The 22,743-nt window shown below is 38.7% G+C and overlaps 1 protein-coding gene across 1 annotated transcript in view; it reads left to right on the forward strand.

The window, feature by feature from the left end:
* The first annotated feature begins 223 nt into the window (after positions 1 to 223).
* LOC148123087 (cytochrome P450 3A11) overlaps positions 224 to 22,743 on the forward strand; it is a 31,987-nt gene continuing 9,467 nt past the window's right edge. Inside the window, exons 1-7 of the mRNA XM_087903268.1 lie at positions 224 to 454; positions 1,391 to 1,484; positions 3,615 to 3,667; positions 14,332 to 14,431; positions 18,405 to 18,518; positions 18,608 to 18,696; positions 18,992 to 19,140. Coding sequence (XP_087759394.1) covers positions 384 to 454; positions 1,391 to 1,484; positions 3,615 to 3,667; positions 14,332 to 14,431; positions 18,405 to 18,518; positions 18,608 to 18,696; positions 18,992 to 19,140 — 670 coding nt within the window. The 5' untranslated portion in view covers positions 224 to 383. The remainder of the gene's footprint in view (positions 455 to 1,390; positions 1,485 to 3,614; positions 3,668 to 14,331; positions 14,432 to 18,404; positions 18,519 to 18,607; positions 18,697 to 18,991; positions 19,141 to 22,743) is intronic.

Genomic DNA, 22,743 nt, shown 5'->3' on the forward strand with positions numbered 1-22,743 from the left:
AGCACAATTTTGGCTTTACTTCTTGTGTTTTTGAAATAAGCCAGCCTTGGTGAAAGGGTATTTCATGTCAATGAATTTGCTTAAATATTTGATTTTTAAAAAAGAACCTTTGGTCTTCCTAAAGTGAGAACATTGTGTATTGATTACACACAGAATGTTTACTCACAGAAGGTCAAATAGGCTATGATGAACTTCATATTCTGTTAAGGCTAAGAGGAGACCAAAGTCCTGGTCATACACAGACCTGGACCACATCTTCCCAGGGTATAAACACCCCAGGCTGGGCACCCTTCAGCACCATTGGTGGAAGGGAAGCCCTGCAAAGGGGAACACACAACTGGAGGGAGAGCACAGAGGGGAACATTGCTGACAGACAAGCAACGATGGACCTGACTTCAATTCTCTCACTGGAAACCTGGGTGCTCCTGGTAATCAGCCTGGTGCTCCTATACCGGTGAGTAACCACCAAAGTTCCTCTTCCACCGTGTCCTCGTGTTGGGGTTGTATTCAGACCTGTATCCTGGTATTGAGTGCAAGGTCAAAAGTGACAAGGAAAGCAGGGGCTGGAGAGATGGTTCAGTGGTTAACAGCACTGAATGCTCTGCTAGACGACCCAGGCTACTATCCTACCATCCACATGTGGCTCACATCATCTGTAACTACAGTCTCAGGGGACCTAATGCCTTCCACAGACACCAGAATAAAATTATAAAATGTGATAACAGAAGTTAAAATTAACTCTTGAAAAAAAAAACTTTGAAATTACATGCTTTTAATTATTGAGGCTAGAGACAGCACATGAGACGTGTATGTGTCTGTGGGGGGGGGGGGGTTTACAAGAAAACTTTGGGGAGTCTTTTCTCTCCTATTATGGGGATCCTGAGAGTCAAACTAAGATTGTCAGCTTTGGCAGCCAGTGCCTTTACCTGTGCAGTCATCTTGAAGGCCTGAGATGAAATAATTGTCCTCATTTTGCATTTTTATTTTTTGGTAGAAAAAGGAATCAGACTAGAGTCTCCATGTGCTAGTCACGCACTCTCTGCTGTACTGAAGCCCCAGTGACACCAGCTATTAAAGTTCATATTTCTGTTACACAGATCTACTAGTTAAACACATACTTTCAACTCCCTCTTGCTGAGGTGAGAGGGTTTTCTGATAAGATTTACTCTTGGTATGAGCTGATAGGTTGTCAGGTTACAGCTGGAGCCAGCAGAACTCAGTAGGAACATATACAAACCATGGGCTGCCATGCACACTGGACCCCTCACCCTAAGCCCTAGGAACTGGAGGGGCAGTCAGCTTGTTGTTATGTTTTATGTTTTGTTTTTGGTCAGGTTTATCTCCTCTCTGCTGTATGTGTGGTCACAAGGTTTGCTGTTTCACTCTCTAGATACGGCACCCGTAACCATGATGTTTTTAAGAAACAGGGAATTCCTGGGCCCAAACCTCTGCCATTTTTAGGAACTCTGCTGAATTACTATGAGGTAAGTGTTGACTTATAATGACCAATAATGGTTCAGTTCTATTAAATGCTGCTTGATAGAAAACACTGAGATTTCCTCATACTGTGTGTTCTCATGATAGTAGAGAATGTCCAGTGATTCTTTAGGGCTGTATTGTCAACTTAAAACTATCAAATGTTTTGTTGTTTTTTTTTTTTGTGTGTGTGTGTGTGTGTGTGTGTTTATAGTGTGTATGAATGTACTTACATGTGCCCATCTATATGCAGGTTCATATGCATAGATATACGTGTGCATGTAGAGGCCAGAGGTTGGTATTGGGGGTTTGTCACTTTATACTTTAAGGTAGGGTCTCTCACAAACCCAGCTCTCTATTACTTCACTAGTTTAGCTGGTCAGCTTGCTCCAGGGATCCCTTGTCTTGGCCTCCTGCAAGTGGAGATACTGGAGGACTTTAACCCAGATTTGTCATTTATTCAGATATTGGGGATTCAAACTCCGGCTTTTATGGTGAGCTCTTCCCACTGAACCATTTCCACAGCCCTCATTGTCAACTTCCTCCAATATTTATTAATTTTGGGGTGAGTGTGTATGTGCCACAGCATGCATTTGTAGGTCAAGGGACAACTTGTGGGAGTCAGTTTTCTCTTTCCACCATATGAGTCCTAGGAATGAATCTCAGGTTGTCAGGGTTGGTGGCAAGTGCCTTCCCATCGGGGTCTTCTCAGTGGCCCTGATGTCAATTTATTGAGCCTCAGGTTTGCCTCTGGTAAAATGCACAGATCTCCATCCCATTTAATCTTTTTATTTAGGAGCTCAGACTATGTGAGCAATAAAAGAAATTTATTTCTTACCCAGTGCAGGTGCCGGGAAGGCACTTCTATACTTCTTTGAAGAAAATCTTTTTTATGTTGCTTGGATTGTTTTATTTTTTATTTTATTTTATTTTTCCATTAAAAAATTTACACTTCCTCCCCTCCTCCCATTCCCCTCCTGCTCCCCCATTCTCCCACCACCTTCCCCCTCCCTCCTTAAGAGAGGGCAGGGAACCCTGCCCTGTGGGAAGTCCTGTGTGGATACAAAGAAAATTTAATTTGGTACACACAGGTTGAAGTCCTAGAAGCTGGAAACACGTGTCAGAATGGCTAAAGTCAAAAACACCAATGATAGCTTATGCTGGAGAGGATGTGGAGTAATGGGAACTCTCATCCATTGCTGGTGGGAATGCAAACTTGTGCAACCACTTTGGAAATCAGTGTGGCAGTTTCTCAGGAAACTCGGAATCAACCTATCTCAGGACAGAACTTGACCCTTAGGAAGTTCAGCAAGTGCTCTTAACTGCTGAGTCACATCTCCAGCCCTAAAGACATGTTTTCTGTTCTGTTTTGGTTTTGTGGTGCTGAGAATGGGATCCAGGGATTTAGACATGCCAGCAAGTGCTCTAACATGGACATGGACCTATAGCTTCTTCTCTTCCTTTAAAGGCAGCAGCCTGTGCATGAGTGTGAGCAGCAAGTGTGTAACCTGAGACAGGATGGTGGCTGTCAGTCACCTCACACACTGGACTACACAATGTGCTTTGTATTTTCATTTAAAGATATTAAAGATATTAAATCACTGAGAAAAGGAAGATTCAACAAAATAACTGTGTTAGAAACTTCAATAATAAGCATGTCATATGCCACATTTAAGTCTATGTGGATCATTTGTGTTAAAAGAGCTTTGACTCCTGGCCTATGGTCATCCACAGCAGACATTCCCAAGCTCAAGTCCAGAGGGTGAGTGGGAAAGCTTGCACTACCATCAGCTCAGATTTTCTTCCTAAAGGTTCTATGTTTTGATTGCAAATTCTTCAAAACAATTTCATTATTATCATTATTATTATTATTAAGATTATTGTTGTGTGTATCTTCTGCTGTGCACATGTGTATGTCTATGAGTTTGCATGCAGAGTCCACAGGAAGGTGTCAGGTGTCTGTTGCTCTGCCTTCTCCACAGAGTCATCTTGCTGGTGCCACTAAACGTTACTGAAGAACTTTTCTCTGTCAGAAACAGTAAACTTTACTTCATGGGATTTGAGGGTTTGGTTCCCTGACTACAGAAGGGTTGGCACATACAGGACAATAATGGATTTCATGCTCTTTCTCATTCCAGGGTATATGGAAATTTGATGTTAAGTGCTATAAAAAGTATGGAAAAATGTGGGGGTGAGTATTCTGGAAAGTCCCATGGAGTTGACTGTTTTTAGGAGAATGTACTCTACTTGTGCCAGACAACGCCAGCCCAGAATTGTAGTAATGGCCTCTCTGTTGGAAAGGTGATGCCATGTGTCATTAAGTGCCATGGTTCACAAAACTAATTATCTTGAGAACATTGTATATTGTAGCTTTTTGAAAGGCTTTGATGTTCCAAGGACTCTGGACGTCGTGTTTTTGATATTTTGTTTTGTTATGTTTTTGAGGCAGGGTTCTCTGTGTAACAGTCTTGGACTGTCCTGAAAGTCACTCTGTAGACCAAACTGATCTCAAACTCACAGAGATCCACCTGCCTCTGGCACCTTAGTTCTGGAATTACAGGCATGCGCCATCACCATCTGCTGCTAAGACTTTTGATAGAAGTGTATATCACTGTGTCCTGTCTTGTTGAACTGACTTTGGAGATTCAATGTATTTAAAAGCCAAAGTGTTCTTCCTTAGATCCATGTCCTCAATGGTTCTGTAAGTGGCTGAGCCAGCAGCAGGAACTGTTCCCTTCACTGATGCTGGAGTTAGATTAGAGCTTTGGAGTGAGTGTTGTCATTATTCTGTAAGACAGAAACAAGTGGGAGGAGGCTCTGGTTCTTCCTCTTCATCTCTTCTCATCCATCCTTATCACAGGGATCTGCTGAGTTGTCAGAGCCCATAAAGACTGTCATTCATGGCCAACAGCAGGCTTTTCTGTCTGTCTAATGACCCCATGTGAATATTATTGCTTGTCAGCATTTGATAGTGTTTTCAACTTTTCACTAGCCTGACATTTTATTTATTTATCCTTTTATTGTTGTTTGTTTATTTATTTGCTTGGGACAGGGTTTCTCTTTTTTTTATGTGTTATACATCCTCAAAGTTTATTCTTAAATTAAAATGTTATTTTGAAAAGGCAACATGTTGATATGCACATAATATAATGAAATCAGACCTTTTCTGAACACTGTATAAAAAAATTCATCCAAAATCAATCAGAGGTCAAAGGCAAGGCTTAAATTATAAAACTCTCAGACTTTAACAGCACAAAAGTTTCAGAGCATTGAATTTGTCAATGTTTTCTTAGATATGAGCCAAAAGACTACAGCAAAGACTGAAGAGATTGGACATGCTTAAAAAACAGAATTATTTATTTAGTTAGTTAGTTAGTTATTAAAAATTTCTACCTCCTCCCCGCCTCCCTTTTCCTTCCCCCTGCTCACATTCCCCTCCCTCTATAGTCCTAAGAGCAATCAGGGTTCCCTTCAGGATCTCTTTAAGTACCCTAGCTGTCTAGGAGCTTGATATGTAAACGAGCCTTGCCTTGAACGCAGAGATATGACTGCTTCTGCCTTCCAAGTGCTGGAATTAAAGGCGTGTGCTGTCCTGTCTGGCCCTAATATCATTTTTATATGAAATATTATTCTTACATTTTTATTAGTTTTCTGTCTGTGTGTGTACCAGTGAATTTAACTGGACTGACTTACAGAACCATGAGTGAGCAAGAGGGTATTTACAGGAATGTGAACAACTTACTAATGCATCACGACTGACAGACTTCTTGCCCTTCCCCAGCCACTATTTTCTTTTTAATTTTTTACTATACTTGTTCATTTATCACAGAGGATTATGTGCTTCATTTCATACATGTAAATGTCAGAGGACAACATGTGGCAGTCAGTTCTCTCACTCCACCTTGTAGATCCCAGGGACTGAGCTGGTGTTCATTGGGCCATTTTGCTTTCCCATCCCAGGAACTAGCTGTGTGTAAATCCTCAGACAGGCTCAGGACCTTGAGCCTCCTGCTGGAATGTTGACAGTCACATCACCCATAGGGCTTATGGAGATAGTCCCAGTTGCAGTGAGTTCCAGAGTACTGAAAACAGGATTTGGCAGCTCTCCTTCCCACTGACTTGGCTCTAATGTTCTTTCTGACCTTCAGATGTTATATAAGGTGCCTCATATAAATTCTGCATGTTCACTCATCTTTTCAGCTCAGTGTTTCAAAACCATGGCCTGGTGCAATCTAGGCAGTCATTCCACCAACAAGTTATATCCCTAACATGTGTACTGAAATATTTAATTATTTTTTAAGGTTAATATTTTAGTTTAAATTTTTGAAGAGTTTATTTTTACTTCAAAACATTTAATATTGATACTAATATTTTATTTTAAGGGTTTAATTATTATACTTTTACTATAATAATATAGCAAATATATTATTATAATATAATAGGAAGTAAACTTGCGTCCTCTGGATGTGCAGCCACTGCTCTTAACCACTAAGGCATCTCTCCAGCCCCCAAATTTTATTTTTAAAAATATATTATAATACTTTTAATTACATATATGCTCATGTCTGCATATCTCTTCACATAACTGCTGATAATCATGGAAGTCTCAGGCATAGGATCCCCCTGGAGCTGGAGTTACAGTTTGTTGTGAGCCATCCAGCATAGGGGCTAGGAACCAAACTCAGGTCGTCTGCAAGAATATATGCTCTTAACTATGGTGCCATCTCTCCTGCCCTTTGCAATATTTTAAATAAGCAAAAATCAAAGAAAATGTTAGAAGCAACTCTCATATATACACATATAGTCTTAAATTTTCCATTTCTCATTTCTAACTGTGATACCTTTAGGAACTGTTGTAAGGTGTTTGTATTGTGCGGGACAGTCAAATGAGGAGTCACTCCAGAGTTTAATTTTTGCTCTCTGGAGCTGAGAGGAACAGTTTCTGTGAACTGAACCTCAAACCTCTGTTTAAAAGCATAATTAAGGTTCTAGACAAAGGTTGTGTTTGGGGTACAACAAGTTCCTCATGCCAAAGTCCCTTTGATCGGTTGTATATGTTCTCAGAAAGAAATCATCACACCCCTGCAACTTCAGTTCTTATGGTGTATTGTCTGCAGTACCTAATAACTCAAGACCTTCAAGCATGCCTGGATTTTCTTGTGACTAAAGTCATGCAATGGATGGAAAACCCTTCAGACAAACAGCTAGAAATCATAGAGAGCAATCTCTGTTCTCTATTATGATTCCTTCAAGGTCTGGGTGCCTTGAACAAGGACCTGTTACCTTCTGCCCTTACCCTACATACAGTGAGAAACAACTTCTTCATTCTAATGCTTACCTAATGTTTACTAGATTCCCACTACATTTCCCCCTTTTTGTTCAACCTATTTTAATTACATTGAAGATTATGCAGTCATGCAGTGAAGATAGCCTTTCCTCTATCATTTGTCTCATAGTCTTTTTTATTGATTTTTATTGAGCTCTACATTTTTCTCTGCTCCTCTACCCACCTCTCCCCTACTCTTCAACCCTCTCCCATGGTCCCCATGCTCCCAGTTTACTCAGGAGATCTTGTCTTCTTCTACTTCCTATGTAGATAAAATCCATGTATGTCTCTCTTTAGGTCCTCATTGTTGTCTAGGTTCTCTGGGATTGTGATTTGTGGGCTGGTTTTCTTTGCTTTTTGTTTAAAAACCACGTAAGAGTGAGTTTATATGATGATTGTCTTTCTGGGTCTGGGTTACTTCACCCAAAATGGTGTTTTCTAACTCCATCCATTTGCCTGCAAATTTCAAGATGTCATTATTTTTTTCTGCTGTGTAAATGTACCATTTTTCTCCATTGTGTAAATGTACCACGTTTTTCTTATCCATTCTTTGGCTGAGGGGCACTTAGGTTGTTCCCAAGTTCTGGCTATGACAAACGACACTGCTATGAACTTAGTTAAGCCATGTTCTTGTGGCACGGTTGAGCATCCTTTAGATATATACACAAAAGTGTCTCACAGTAATATGTTTATGAGCAAGAATACATTTTAAAGTCAGTAGAATTATTATAGCACAAACAAATAAAACAATCATTAGAATAAGATATCTATTAAAATGATGCATAGGATTTAATGAAGCTAAGAATCTGCAATGCTTTCCATGACATTCATTCCAGATACATTATTTAACTCAATTGATAAAGTTTCCTTTGTTGCTTGTTGTAAATAAAATCATTTAAGAATTAGGGTGATGCAACAAACACATTTTAACCGTCTCCCAATCTTATGTGCTTTCATTAAACCTTAAAGATGTAATACAATAAGATGTAATATTCTCATCACGTTTTAATTTAATTTTCTCCCTCAAAGTCTCTAACTGATCTTCCATTAGAATTACAACTTGCTTCCAGGCAGTGATGGTGCATCCCTTTAATACCTGCACTCAGGAGGCAGAGGAAGGTGGATCTCTTGTGAGTTCAAGGCCAACCTGCTCTACAAGAGCTAGTTACAGCAGAGGTTCCAAGGCTACAGAGAAACCCTGTCTCAAAAAACTGAAAAAAATTACAACTTGTCTCAAATCAGCTATTTCATTGACTACCTTACTATCTATTCTATTTTGCTTAGTTCAAAGTTCTGCAGCATGTTCATGCCAGACTTTAATTAATTCAGCAGTCTGAATTGCCTTATGAAGAGCTAGTCCAGGCATGACAATAGTTACAGTCAATACAATAATTTCCATGACCACAGCAACCATCAATCCAATCGTCCTATGAGTTCTTCTTAATATTCTTTAAGAGGGTTTTTAGACTGGAATCATCACAGGTGAGCTTGCAATGGTGTCAACAACTCCCTGGCATTCAAACCATTGGCCTTGCTCTAAAAATATAGCCTTTCAGAAGTGACATCTAATAATATCTCCTTTAAAATGTGATTAAAGCTTCCAACAATTGTTTGTCTATGTGCTATCCCTGTATTGTGTTTTAATTACAATGTACACAAGATGTTTTACTTTACTGGAAACATAAGCAGGTGCTTATGTTTAATTTGCATTGATTTGCCCATTATAGCTATGTTTCTATTAAAGGTATAATTACAGAATCAACCTTTTTCAGAACTTAGGCAGATACCCATTAAAATCCTGAGTATGTATCAATAGTATGATGCATATATTTTCTCTTTTACTAATGTACTAAGTGAAATATATCCACTTTCCAAATTTCATTTCTTTGAGTATCCATAGCATCACTTCTTACAGGTAATGTAGTTGAACTATACCAAGTAGAATTAGAATAATTTTTATGCATTCTTTAGCTTATCACCAACTAGCTGTTGGCTCTGACTCTTGACCAAAGATTGATTTTATTAAATACAGTCTCGAGGTTCACACTGGATCAATGATCCTTCAACAGAATGATAAACAATGAATTGAGGAAACTGTTTATGAACTACTTCCAGAGGTTTATTTACAAAATATTGACATAAAGTTGGATTATTTAACATTCCTTAGGGAAGTATTTTCCACTTATACCTTTTTTTGTTTCTGCTTTTGTTTTTTATTGGGGAGGGGTTGGGTTTTCAAGAGAGGGTTTCTCTGTAGCTTTGGAGCATTTCCTGGAACTAGCTCTTGCAGACCATGCTGGCCTCAAACTCACTGAGATCTGCCTGTCTCTGCCTCTCAGGTGCTGGGATTAAAGTGTGAGCCACCACCTCCCAACTCCATTTATATCATTTCTACAGGCTTGGAATTATAATAAGTAGAAAGTATAAAAGCATTTTTTTCACTATCTCGTTGCTGCAAGGAAATAACAAAAAAAGCTACCTTTTAAATTAACAACTATTATAACCAAGCCTTCGGCAATAAAGTAATGGAATTCTAGACTGTAAAGAACCCATGGGTTGAATTACTTGTTTTACAGCTTTTTAAATAAGTAATCACCATCATGTTTAAGATTTATTTTATTACAAATAGAGGAGAATGCCAAGGATTTGTATTTTTTTTTCATGTGTTTAGCATCTGACTGATTTGTCCTACTTGATCAAGTGCGTGTAACTTTTTTTTAAATCATGGGTCACTGCTCCACCCATACAGACTTATTAGTGAACAATTTTTTAAGGCAAAGCAGTTGGACTTCCAGCATTGGCCCCTAGTCCAAATTTTGGTAGATAATTTCTTCCTTGTCTTATTTCTGGGCAATCTAAATAGCCTGTGCTTTTATTGACTATTTTTCCAATACCTGTTTTAGGACTGTATCTCATTTCTAACATCGTTTTATGAGTGGGTGCTGAAATTGTAGTAATATTAATTTGAGCTGTATAACCCAGAGAGGATATAATCATTTTCAGGAACATGCGGAATTCATGTATGAATATTCTCTACGTTCTTTTTAAAAGTCATCTAAATAAGCATTAAAAACAATCTCTATCTGATTTTAAGACTTAACTCAAGGCAATACCCATGGAGTATTTTCTTTTAAATCATAAAAAGAGGATCCTTTTTGTGGATCCCAAGAAACACGTCAAATTGACCTGCCAATTATTAACAGGGTGGTAAAATTTACCTGCATTTTATTTAGTGGAAAATAGTTTTTGTAGGCTCTATGTCAGTAAGATACTATTTCCATAAGTTTCACCTTCACAGCCATATTAGTTAATAAACTAAAAATCTACTCAGCTTCAGGAACTACATTTTATAGAATTTAACCAAGAGCTTCTGGAAAGCAATATAAAGAGCAGAATCAAATGCTCACTAGTGATAACTAGACAAGATTATACCCAGTTACATAGTTCAAAATTATGAATTTTTCTTTATGTCATTTACTATGAAAATTGAACATTCATTTAAGAATTAATCAGATGATCAGGAGAAATGAACAGCCTCCATATAATGAATGATAAATACATTTGGAAATTTAAACATCATCGGCTTAGTACTTTAAGATCTCGTTACAATTGTTTTCTGTACTACAGGTTGGGCTTGCTTCAGTTGTTTTCTTCAATAAAGGAATTATAAATAATGAGTTTTCCCCACTATCAAGAAGAAAAACATTTCCCATGAAGAAACATTTCATATTGAGTTATTCCCTCTCTGAGGAAAAAGCAAAAACATTTAAACTAAAATTAAGCAAACTAACAGGAAAATTCTAACTTCTGAGCCAACTGTGTTACCTCAGGCTGCAGCAGCGGACCCCACCCATCATTCTCTGGAATTCAGGTGTTGCCTCTCTGCACTTGCTGGCCCTTGCAGAAAGCACTGACAGGCATCACTCAGCCAGAGAGCTCTGGGTTCCAGCAGATCTGAATTCCTTTTTCTATTGGTATGGCCTTTGCCCTTCCTCTATTTCCACTGGGAAGAGGATTTCCTCTCCCATCATTATTCATCTCTTGAGCCTTCCTATTTGTAGGTCTTGATTAAACACTTTCCCTTCTTCTACAGGGAAAAGCCTTTTATCTTGATTAAACACTTGCCTATTTTACAGGAAAATGTCTTTTCAGGTTTTTTCTCCTTTCATCTTTTCTCCTGGGAAGATTCCTCTTTTAATCTATCTTATTCTTTGTCTCTGGAGTTTGCCCATTTGCATCCTTAATTTTTGTAACTGTGCAACTGGTGTTTCAACTTTTGCACCTCTAAGATTGTGTCATCTAAAGAAGGAAGAGAAGTAGAATCTCTGTTATTTTTCTTCTCTTTTTATTATTTAGTTTTTAAAAATCATTTTATACTCCAAGCCCAGTTCAACATCTATTTCCTTCTCCCACCTCCCCAGATCCCCCCATCTGAATCCCCATCCCCGCACAGGAGATATGACCTCCCTTAGGGAGTCGACAAAGTCTGGGATACCAAGTTGAGACAGGACCAAGTCCCTCCCGCCTGAGTCTTCCTGAAAAAGATATTCCACCATTGGTAATGGGCTCCAAAAAAAAAACCAGTTCATTCACCAAGGATAAGTCCTGGTCCCACTGCTAGGGGACCCTCTAGCAGAACAAGCCACATAACTGTCACCCACTTTCAGATGGCCTCGTTTGGTTCCATGAAGGTTCCCCAGATGTCAGCCCAGAGTCAGTGAACTACTGCTAGCACAAGTTGGCTGTCTCTGTGGTTTTCCCCATCAAGATCTTGACCATCCTTGCTCATATGATCTCTCCTCCTCTTTCAGCTGAACTCCAGGAGCTCAGCCCAGTGCTTAGCTGTGGATCACTGCATCTTCTTCCATCAGTTACTGGATGTAGATTTATGTAGATTTTATGATGGGTCTTAGGGGGGTCACTAATCTGCCTACAGGGCAAGGCCAGTTCAGGCATCCTCTCCACTAGGAGTCTTAGCTGGGGTCATCCTTGTGTATTTCTAGGAGTTTCCCTAGCAACAGGCTTCTCCCTAAACCCATATTGACTCCCTTTATCACAATACTCTTTCATTGCTCTCCCTCTCTGTCCATCCCCCAACTTGGCCATCTCGATACCTCATGTTCCCATCCTCCATCCCTCCCTTATATCCCCATTAGATCTTCACTAATCTTAGTTCACCCATTAGATCTTCACTATTTCCCCTTCCTGGTGCCCTCCCCATGTGTCCCTCTTAGGGTCCTCCTTTTCACCTAGCTTCTCTGGGCTGAGGAATGTAACATATTTATCCTTTGCTTTATGTCTAATATCCACTTGTAAATTACTACATATCGTATTTCTCTTTCTGAGTCTGAGTTAACTAACTCGGTATGGTTTTTTCTAGTTCATCCATATATCTTCAAATTCAAAAAGCATTGTTTTTTACTGCTGAGTAGTTCTTCGTTGTGTAAATGTACCACATTTTCTTCATCCACTCTTTTTTGTTTGTTTGTTTTTGTTTTGTTTTTAGAAAATTTTTTATTAATTCCTTGTGAATTTCACATCACACTTCTCAATCCCATTCATCTCCCTGTTCCTTTACATCCACTTTCTTCTTCATCCACTCTTCAGTTGAGGGGCCTCTAGGGTGTTTCCGGGTTCTGGTTATAAATAATGATGCTATGAACATACTGGAGCAAATGCCCTTGTGGTATAATTGTGCATCCTTTGGATATATGACCAGGAGTGGTATGGTTAGGTCTTGAGGTAGGTTGATTCCCAATTTTCTGAAAAACTGCCATACTAATTTCAAAGGTGACTCTATGAATTTGCATTCCCACCAGCAATGGAGGAGTTTCCACTGACATCCTCTCCAGTATAAGCTGTTAACAGTATTTTTGACCTTAGTTTTTCTGGCAGGGGTAAGATGGTATCTCAGAGTTATTTTGATTTGCATTTCTGTGATGACTATGGATGTTGAAAAATTCCTTAAATGTCTTTCGGTCATTTTATATTCTTCTGTTGAGAATACTATCTTTAGATCTATACAACAGTTTTTAATTGGATTATATAATATATTGATATCTAATTTCTTGAGTTCTTTATGTATTTTGCAGATCAGTCCTCTGTCCAGTGTGGGGTTGGTGAAGATCTTTTCCCATATTGTAGGCTGCCATTTTATCTTTTTGGCCCTGTCTTTTGCCTTACAGAAGCTTCTCAGTTTCAAACATTCCAATTAATTGTTACTCTCAGTGTCTCATCTCCATTATCTTGATGCTCCTCGATTTCGTCTTCCTCTGAAACAACATTCCTGTCTTCCTGTGAGGAAATATTCTACTCTTCTGACTGACTATTACTAGCCTGAAATGTTTTTATTTTCACTTCCCTGTTCAAATTCAGATGGACCTTTCTCTGATTCCTCACTCTGCAATGGATGCAGAGCATTTGAGATCAAATTATGTAAAGAGCAACTCTTGACTCCTCTTTGGGAAGTATAGGCTCCTCTCTCACATGGGCTCATTAGGCTCTCAACACTGGCTTCCATACCATCAGTTTTCATTGAACATAGAGCATAAAACCAATAGCAATGTCTGTTAACTATTACCAGAATTTCTGTGAGCTGTTTTTCTCTCACATTCACTCCATTTCCTCTTAACAAACACTAAGTAACCAGCAAATTGCTGCTCCTCAGATGGGGAAATTCACAAGTCCTGGTCCTATCCTCAACTCCTGACTGCTCTGAGCGTACTCTATCACCAGACCTGGAGTGTCCGGACCTCTCTCATCTCTGAACCCATGACATTGGGCACCAAATGCCTAGTGCTCCCTGTTGTGTGGGATGTTCAAGGGAAAGAAACTCCAGAAATTAATTTTAGGTTCTCTGGCAACAGGGAGGAACAATTTCTGTGAACTAAACTTCAAATCTCTGTTTAGAAATGTATTTATTGATTCTACACAAAGGTTGTGTTTGGGATACAACAAGTTCCTCATGCCAAAGCCACTTTGATCTATTCTATATGTTCTCTGAAAGAACTAATCACACCCATACAATTCCAGTCTTTTTGTACACTGTTTGCAGTAGCTAATAATTCAAGCCCTCCAAGCTTACCTGGATAGTGCTGGATAGTACAAAAGACATGCAATGGATGAAAATCCCATAGAGAAAACAACTATAAGTCATAGAAAACAATCACTGTTCCTGACTAAGATTTCCTCAAGATCTTGGAGCCTTGAACAAGAAATTAATATATTCTGTCATTATCTTACACACAGTGAGAAACAACTTTTTCATCCTGATGTTTACAATGACTCTACGAGATTCCCACTACAAACTGTTTTATCTTTAAGTGACTCATTGTGTCTTCAATGACATCACCTGTCACTTTACAAAGACTGTAAGTCTGTGGTCAGACTCCCTAAGTTGGACTTGGAATTAGTGTGACAACATGTTGTATAGCCAGAGTGAAGGTCATATAACATTGGGATCAAAGTGAGAATTTGGGGCTCCCACTTTATAACCTAGCTTGGGTTAATCAGTTGGTTTCCTCGCACAGGTTGCTTGATGGTCAAACACCCGTGTTAGCTATCACGGACACAGATATGATCAAGAATGTACTAGTGAAGGACTGCTATTCTGTGTTCACAAACCGACGGGTATGTAACTTTTTTAATTTAAAAAATTTAAAGACCTGTTTTTGTTATTTTATTTATATGCATATATGTATGTCTGTTGACCGAGTAACCCATAATTCTTGTTTGTGCTAGCCACATGGCTTGATACCTTCTATTAGCGAGGCAGTCTCATCCTGCTTCCTCTGTGTCTGGAAGAGGAATGCAGACTGAGGCTTTCTTCTTCCCAGAATTCTCCTCTTCTCGTCGCCCCACCTCTACTTACTGCCTTGTTGCCCCAAATATACTTCCTGCCTGGCTACTGGCCAATCAGCTTTTTATTAAACCAGTACAACTGACAAACCTTTACAGAGAACAAGACCATTGTCCCACAGCATGTGTCTATAAAAGTAAATACCATATATGTGTAGGTTCCTGTGGAGGCCAAAAAAGGGGTTGAGATACCATGGAGCTAGTATTCCAAGCAGTTGGAGGGGCCTGACAGGGGTGCTAAGACCTGGCTCCTCCAGAAGATCAGCAAGCAACCTTAACTGTTGAATCATCACTCAAGACTCCCCCTTTTTAAGAATACAAACCTTTATTTTTACTTGTTGAATTTATTTTGTTTGCTTGCCTTGGTTTTTCAGAGACAGTGTATCTCTAACTTTTCTGGAACTCACTCTGTAGGCCAGGCTGTCTTGAACTCATAGAGATCTGCCTGCCTCTGCCTCCGAGTGCTGGGTATAAGCGTATGCACTGCCACCTCTTTGGCTACTTAGTGAATTTAAGAAATGAAATGAATGTCAGCTTACAGTGGTTTCAACAATAATATAAAAGCAGGGTCTGGGTATTCGTTTTACTAATGAGGAAGTATAAATATACCATATTATTGCAATCTGCTTTTAGATGGACACTGCTGTCTTCTAGATTGTATTTGCATTTCCTATTTCACAAGTCCTTTCTTTTTTATTGTAGCTACATGTAACTTTATTTTATGTATGTTTTTGATTTAAGACACTACATTACTATATTGCCAACAAGTTGATGTCAAACTCATAACCCTCAGCACCTGAGACCATACATGAGAATGCTTCTGCAAAACCCATTATATTTTTCTAGTGATCAGTATAAGAATCTTAAACATAGAAAGAACTTGGAAGTTCCTTAGCACTTGGCACATAGAAAGTTTAAGACAATAAAGTAAACAGCAAAATATATACAGATACAGAAAATATCACAGTAGAAATATCCCAGAAAGGGCACTGCTTAGAATTGACACAGGTATAACTTGGTTTTGTTTAACCTCGGTCTGCTCTGTGTGATACAAAACACTTGTATTTTGTTTGCACAACTATTCGCAAATGGCCCTGAAGATACTGTGAGTATCAATTTGGTTTATAAGTCAGTTTAACAAGTGGAGAAATTTTTTTAAAAAAAACTTATCTGGGAATTGTAATTGTCTATTATATTCAAAATGATTAGTTATCAAAAAAAGTAGAACTAAATAGGAAAGAAAATAATACTGTCAAACCAATTCAATCTATATTTACTACTTTCTTTTTATGGAGAAGTTTATACATGTATATATTGTGTTTTGGGCAAAGTTAGCACGCCAAATTCTCCCTTCCAGCTTCGTTTTTATTTCCCCACAATCGTTTTTCTATTTCATCTGTATGTGTGGTCTGTCTTCTGAAAAGTAGTATGATTCTTCTAGAATCTTCTCCTTTTAACTAAAATCAACACTAATTTCAAATTTAAATATTTGTGGAATCAAACTACTTTTCATTTAAATAATACCCAGTTCCAATTTTAAATAAATATATTATACCATCTACTAAGAGACCTTGAATTCTCAATTGAGAGCATTTTTTTTTATTTATGTTTCTCTTCTGGGGGGAAGCTTGGCTACATTAACTAAATGCATAATGTGGTAGATACTGCTGTATTTATTTGATAAAAACTGTTCCTCTTTCATGAGTTAAATATGTGTTTAGGATGGTACATCAAATAATGTTTCCTCAGGCTATGATGCACAATGTAATATATTTTTTAAAGGCTTATTTAAAAATCACATCACTGTTCATAATTTATTGAATGCTTCCAGCTAGAGAAAACCTTTGGGTATTTGTTTTTTGTTGTTGTTGTTGTTTGTTTTTTTTGTAGAAATGAATACAGTTGCTCTCAAAAATTTCTGATTAATTCATGGACTACACAGAATGTTTATGTAATTTTAAGAACAGACATTTTGTTGTGTGCAAATAGTTAGGATTTAACTCTGAAGTTCTGTTTAACTATGTTAGAAATATGTTGTCTTATTTAGATAGATCAATTAAATCTAGAAATAGTATTTTTGAATAATTTCACAGGTCCTTTGTGGTACAGTACAGTTTTTCACAGATCTAAATTTGTGAAATGACAAACACGCAAAATAGAGTGTGGCTCCTCTGCATCCTGGGATAGAGTGTGGCTCCTCTGCATCCTGGGATAGAGTGTGGCTCCTCTGCATCCTGGGATAGAGTGTGGCTCCTCTGCATGCTGGGATAGAGTGTGGCTCTTCTGCATCCTGGGGAATGAACTCAGGTTGTCGGGCAGTGTGGCTCCTCTGCATCCTGGGGAATGAACTCAGGTTGTCGGGCTTGGCAGCAAGCACAATTGCCTACTGAGCCATCTCTCTGGCCCTCATTCAGCCTTTGGTCATGTGGTGAAGTTTGCTGAAGGCCTAGTTTACAACTGCCCTTCATCAAGGGAAGCCAGTTCCATTTCTTTCTGTTGTGATGAGTGCTTTAATATAAGGGCAGTTGGGAAACTCCACATTAGTATAAAATATAAGAGTGGATAATAGAATAAAGTTTCCACCAGGGAAATGGAATTATATTTTCCCTTTTATCACTGAAGAAAAAATTAAGGAAAAATGATTACTACAAAACTATTCCTAAACAAAGAAAAAAAAACAAATAAACCAGTGTCTAGAGAGATGACATAGTGGCTGGAAGTTCTAAAAGAGGATGGGAGATTGATTGCCTACATCCACACCAGCAGCCAGCAGCTCAAATCACCTGTAACTCCTGCTTTAGAAGATCCAACTCACTCCTCTGTCCTCTGATTATACTGCACACATCATATATTCATACACACACTACATACATACACACATATACATACATACATAATATATACATGTATACATACAATACTAAAATAAATCTTGACAAAACCCAAATATCATATCCTTTAAGTGTCTCAGGCTAGGGAAATGGCTCTATCAGTAAAGGACCTGAGTGTAGATCCCCAGTATCCACATAAAAGCTGTGCAGAGCAGCATGTGTATGTTATTTCTGAGCTGTTTTTGAAAATAGGTGTGTCTGAGGGGCTTGCTAAATGGCTACTCTAGCAAATACATACCCTTCCATATTTACTGAGACACCCTGCCTAAAAAATACAGTAGAGGTATAGAGGAAGATGTCAGACCTCTGTTCTCCAAATGAGAATGCACACCAACGTTCTAGTCTACAAACACACATACACACACACACACAGAGACAAACACATACATGAGCGTGCATATGCACACATGTGCACACACCATATCAATGCATCAATTTTCAAATTGCTTATGTTGTAAATATGGAGCTGGAGAACTTGTCTGATGCAAAGTTAACTTTCTATTTATACCCAAGCCATTTGCCATCTACATAACTCTGGAGAATCTACTATGTCTTGTTTCAATTTTCTCTGCCCCCGCCCACCAGCCCTGGAACAAATTTTCAAACCACAGGGATATTTAAGTTTACAAGGATCCAGGAATAAAAATGTTTAAAAGTTCAACAGGAAGCCCACTGAGTACCTAATGTCTTAAAGGTTATGGGGAAATTCTGACCCTTTTTGCATCTAGGATGAGACTTGATCCATAGTAAACAGTCACAAATTAATTGTTATACACCAATATCCACCTAGCACTTTGCAACCATGGAAAGGTCTGGACTTACAGATAATAATATTTATATTTTTTTAACTCTAGAGTTTTGGCCCAGTGGGAATAATGAGTAAAGCCCTCTCTGCATCTAAGGATGAGGAGTGGAAGAGAATTCGAGCCTTGCTGTCTCCCACCTTCACCAGTGGAAAACTCAAAGAGGTGACTAAAAGGACTGTTAATTTAAATGCTAGTATGACTTGAGTCTCCACACCTAACAAACCATGGATACCCTTGTGTTTTGCACTTAGATGTTCCCCATCATTGAACAGTATGGAGATAGTTTGGTAAAATACTTGAGAAGGGAGGCAGAGAAAGGCAAGCCTCTCACAATGAAAGAGTGAGTAATGGTACATCCACTGTGGTTCGGGGAGAGGAAGGGCAGCAGGGGAAGAAGAGTCATCCTTTTATGTGTCCCACATGTCCAGCTGCTCCTTCTTTTCTTTTAGACACTGGATGACAAAATGTACAATTGAGAAAGAAATGTAACAGTATCAAGGTCTCAAGGTTTAAGGGTGGGTAGGTGGGGAAGGTGCTTGGTCAACTGAGGTGGCTTCACCAGTCTTGCCCAAGAATATAAATTATTTCAGGCCTTTTGCTGAATGTGGTAAATTCCTAGATCTCTATCTCCTCAGAGTGTTAGGGGCCTACAGCATGGATGTCATCACGAGCACCTCATTTGGTGTGAACGTCGATTCCCTCAACAACCCAAATGATCCTTTTGTGGAAAAGACCAAGAAACTCATAAAGTTAGATGTTTTTGACCCATTGTTAATGTCAGTCGGTATGTATGATGGTTCTTCTGCCTTTTGACCCAGTGCACTGTATGTAGCCATGTTTGAAGTTCAGCCTTTCTCTTCCACACTTACCAAAACTAACAGCCCTATTGGTGGATAATTCACCTGCCATGTAATTCACAAGCTTATCGTGTTGTACATCAAGGCACAATCCAATATTTTTAGAATCTTCTTTTAGAGAGGGCCTCACTGTGTAGCTCAACTGGCCTGGAAGTTGCTGTGTAGACAAGGCTGGCCTTGAACTCACAATGATCCCATTACCTCTGTCTCCTGAGTGCTGGGACGATAGGTTTAAGCCACTGCTCCTCTCTTTGTTTTAGAATTCTTTTATTTATCCTTTGACAATATCATAAAGGTATACAATCTATCTAGATTATACCCTCCCCTAATTTGCACCCCCACTTCCCTCAGACACCCCAGCACATCTATCTTTCAATTTAATGCCCCATCTCTTTTTTGGCCAAACTGTAAGCCCAGCAAATTCTGCCTGCTAGAATGTTGACCAATATTATTGGTGTGGTCTCATACAGATGATCAGTTCAAGAGTGGGCCATGCCATGTCCAGGATATGGTATTTTACACTTTAAGTGGAGACTCTTTGTTGGCTTCCTGGCCACACAGATCCAAGTAATTACACAGAAACCATATTAATTACGTCACTGCTTGACCATCTTATTGGTAGCTCTTAAATTTTAAATTAATCCATTTCTATCATCCTATATATCATCACAAGGCTGAGGCTTACTGGGTAATATTTCAGTGTCTGTCTCCTTTGGCACATACAAGGCGTCTCCCTGGCTCCACCTACCCCCCCTTTATATACGTGTGTGTGTGTATGTATTTGTGTGTGTGTGTGTGTGTGTGTGTGTGTGTGTATGTGTGTTCAGATATCTCATATGTCTATAGTCTGCCCTGACTTAGGACAAAAGAAGCTTCTTTATTTTTCAATGGTAATAAAACATTCATAGCACACAGACTGCACAAAGTGGAATCTCACATCATCACACCCGCACATCCACTTTCATGATGTTCCTTGTGCCTGGAGCGTTGGGCATATTGATACAGATGTTCCATGTAGGACTCAGCACTCAACAGTCACTTATTCTCAGCACTCTGATCACTCGGGGTCTACACTGACTGATGATCTACATGGCCTGATACCAATGTCAACTGCAGAGAACTTTGTTCTAGCCATGCTGCACATTTGGACCATCATCCTCCAAGCAGCCTTGACCTGAGCCTTAACCTAAGCAACCACCAATTCAATTTTTCTATATTTACATATTCTTGGTGTTTTACTTCAATTGGATGATAGACTATATAGTCTCTGTGACAGGTGTCTGTCATTTAGGACACTATTAAGTGACACTAGTATAATTGTCTCCTATGTCTATGAATGAGTAATAGTCTGTATTAGTTTATAGACATCGAAGTTAGTTTTATATGTTTGAATTAATTTTGCTACTATGAGCATTTGTATACAAGGTTATGTTTGAATATTTGTTCTTATGTTTTGGAATATATACAGAATTGTCGTTCCTGCATTACAAAGTAACCCCATTTTTAACGTATTAAACAACTAAACATATGTTTTTCACAGTGACTACAGCTTTTTATATGTATTCTGTAAATACAGGAGAGTTCCAAGTTCTCCATGTTCCACTCAACACTTGGTTCTCCCATGAGTTTGATCATTGCCATTTAGTGAATATGCTGAAGGCTGGACCTGTGGTTTTGATTAGAATTTCCCCAGCACTAATGCAATTTAAAAACTGAGCTAGATGTGTTAATGTCTGTTTTTAGACCATCTCTCTTACATAACTGAATTGCTTTAACATTTTTATAAGACTTACTTATTTTTATTTTATGTGTATGAGTGTTTTACTAACACATATGTGTGCCACATGAATGAAGGGCCAGCCCAGGCCATAAAAGGGCATTGAATCTCCTGGAGCTGGAGTTAGGCATGGTTAAGAGCTGCTACATGGGTGTTGGGAATCACATCTTGGTCCTCTGCAAGTGCAGCCAGTTCTAACTGTTGAGCAATCTCTACAGGCCCTGTAGTAATTTTTTGGTGTGTGTATGTGCTGGGTGCAGTTAGCAGTGGTGCTTTATTTGGGGTTTCAATGTTTTCTCTGTCAATTACTTTTCCATACACAACTCTTGTGTCTTTTTCCCTACATTCCCTCCTCAACGCCAAGTATCATCCTCTCCTGGTGACTTTTTTGCATTACTCCATATCCACATTTACACCTTTTCACATATTTGCATTTATTCATTATAGGTTAGACTCTGGAAAAGAGGGAGATCATGTGATTTTCCTTTCTATCTGAGTTTGGTCACCCAACTTTGACTTTACAGGAGTGCTGGGTATCAAATAAGAACCTGTGCTTGCACAGCAAGTATTTTATCAATGAGTCGTCTCTCCTGCCCTGGAGTTAGTTGTTTTAGATTTTTATTTTACATTGTAAAGTCTGATATTTGAGGTTTAAAAAATTAAGGCTATAAGCCTGTGGCTGGACTTTATTTGGACCACCAGAACACAAATAAAGAAATGAAGACTTACTAATTATGAAAACTTGGCCTTAGTTTAGGCTTGTTTCCCAGTAGCTCTTATAACTCAAATTAACCCATTTCTATTAATCTACCTTCTACCACGTGGTTCATTACCTCTGTTCCATATGTACATATGACTCCCCATCCCAACCCCCTGCCTGCACATCTTGCTGTTGAATTACACCTCTCTTCTTCCCTGAGTGCCTCTCTCTAACCAGAAGTCCTGCCGATCCTCTCCTGACTAGCTATTGGCCATTCAGTTCTGTATTAAGCCAATCAAAAAGTGCCTTAGCACAGACACATCTTCACAGTGCACAAAAAGATTCTCCCACAACATAAACCTCTCTGCACCTTTTCTCTATAGTCTTGGTTTATCTTCATTTCATACTCTCTCAAGATATTTTGTATTCTTTTGCTACTTGAAGGAGATCACAAGATCTCACACATGCTAGGCAAGTACCCTGTCACAAAACTATATCTCAATAAATTTTCCAGTATCCTGCTGAAGTTCCTTGAACCAATGGTTATTTAATAAGAATGTACTAATTAATTTGCACAAAGTTCTGACTTTCCAAATATCCTTTCTGAAGCTAGTTTATTTTGTATCATGCCAGTTGCGAAACCAAAGTTATCTTGGTGGTTCTTTCTTTACTACGTATCAGCTAATAAGAAATTTATCTACTTATTTATTTCTTTATTAGCTTGAAAAGAAATTTATTGATTTATTTGTCTGTGTGTATGCACATGTTCTTTTGTGTTTACATGGCATATGTAGATCAGAGGACAACTTAAAGTAGTTGATTCTCTCCTTCCACAGTGCAGGATACAGGGATGAAATTCAGGTTGTTAGTCTTTCTGCAGGCTTTAGCCTTTGAACCATGTCCATGGCCCTGTCTGTATTTTGGATCCACACAAACTATAGGAGCCGAGTTAAATCCAAGAGTCACAATTGTTTCTTTGACAACTTCTCAATGCAGAAGGAGTGTTATGGTGGTGACGCAGTGTGAGAAAGATCACAGAGAGAATGGTTTGGC

Source organism: Myodes glareolus, chromosome 2 (genome assembly GCF_982192425.1).
Source record: "Myodes glareolus chromosome 2, mMyoGla1.1, whole genome shotgun sequence".
In the NCBI taxonomy this organism is placed as follows: Eukaryota; Metazoa; Chordata; class Mammalia; order Rodentia; family Cricetidae; genus Myodes; species Myodes glareolus.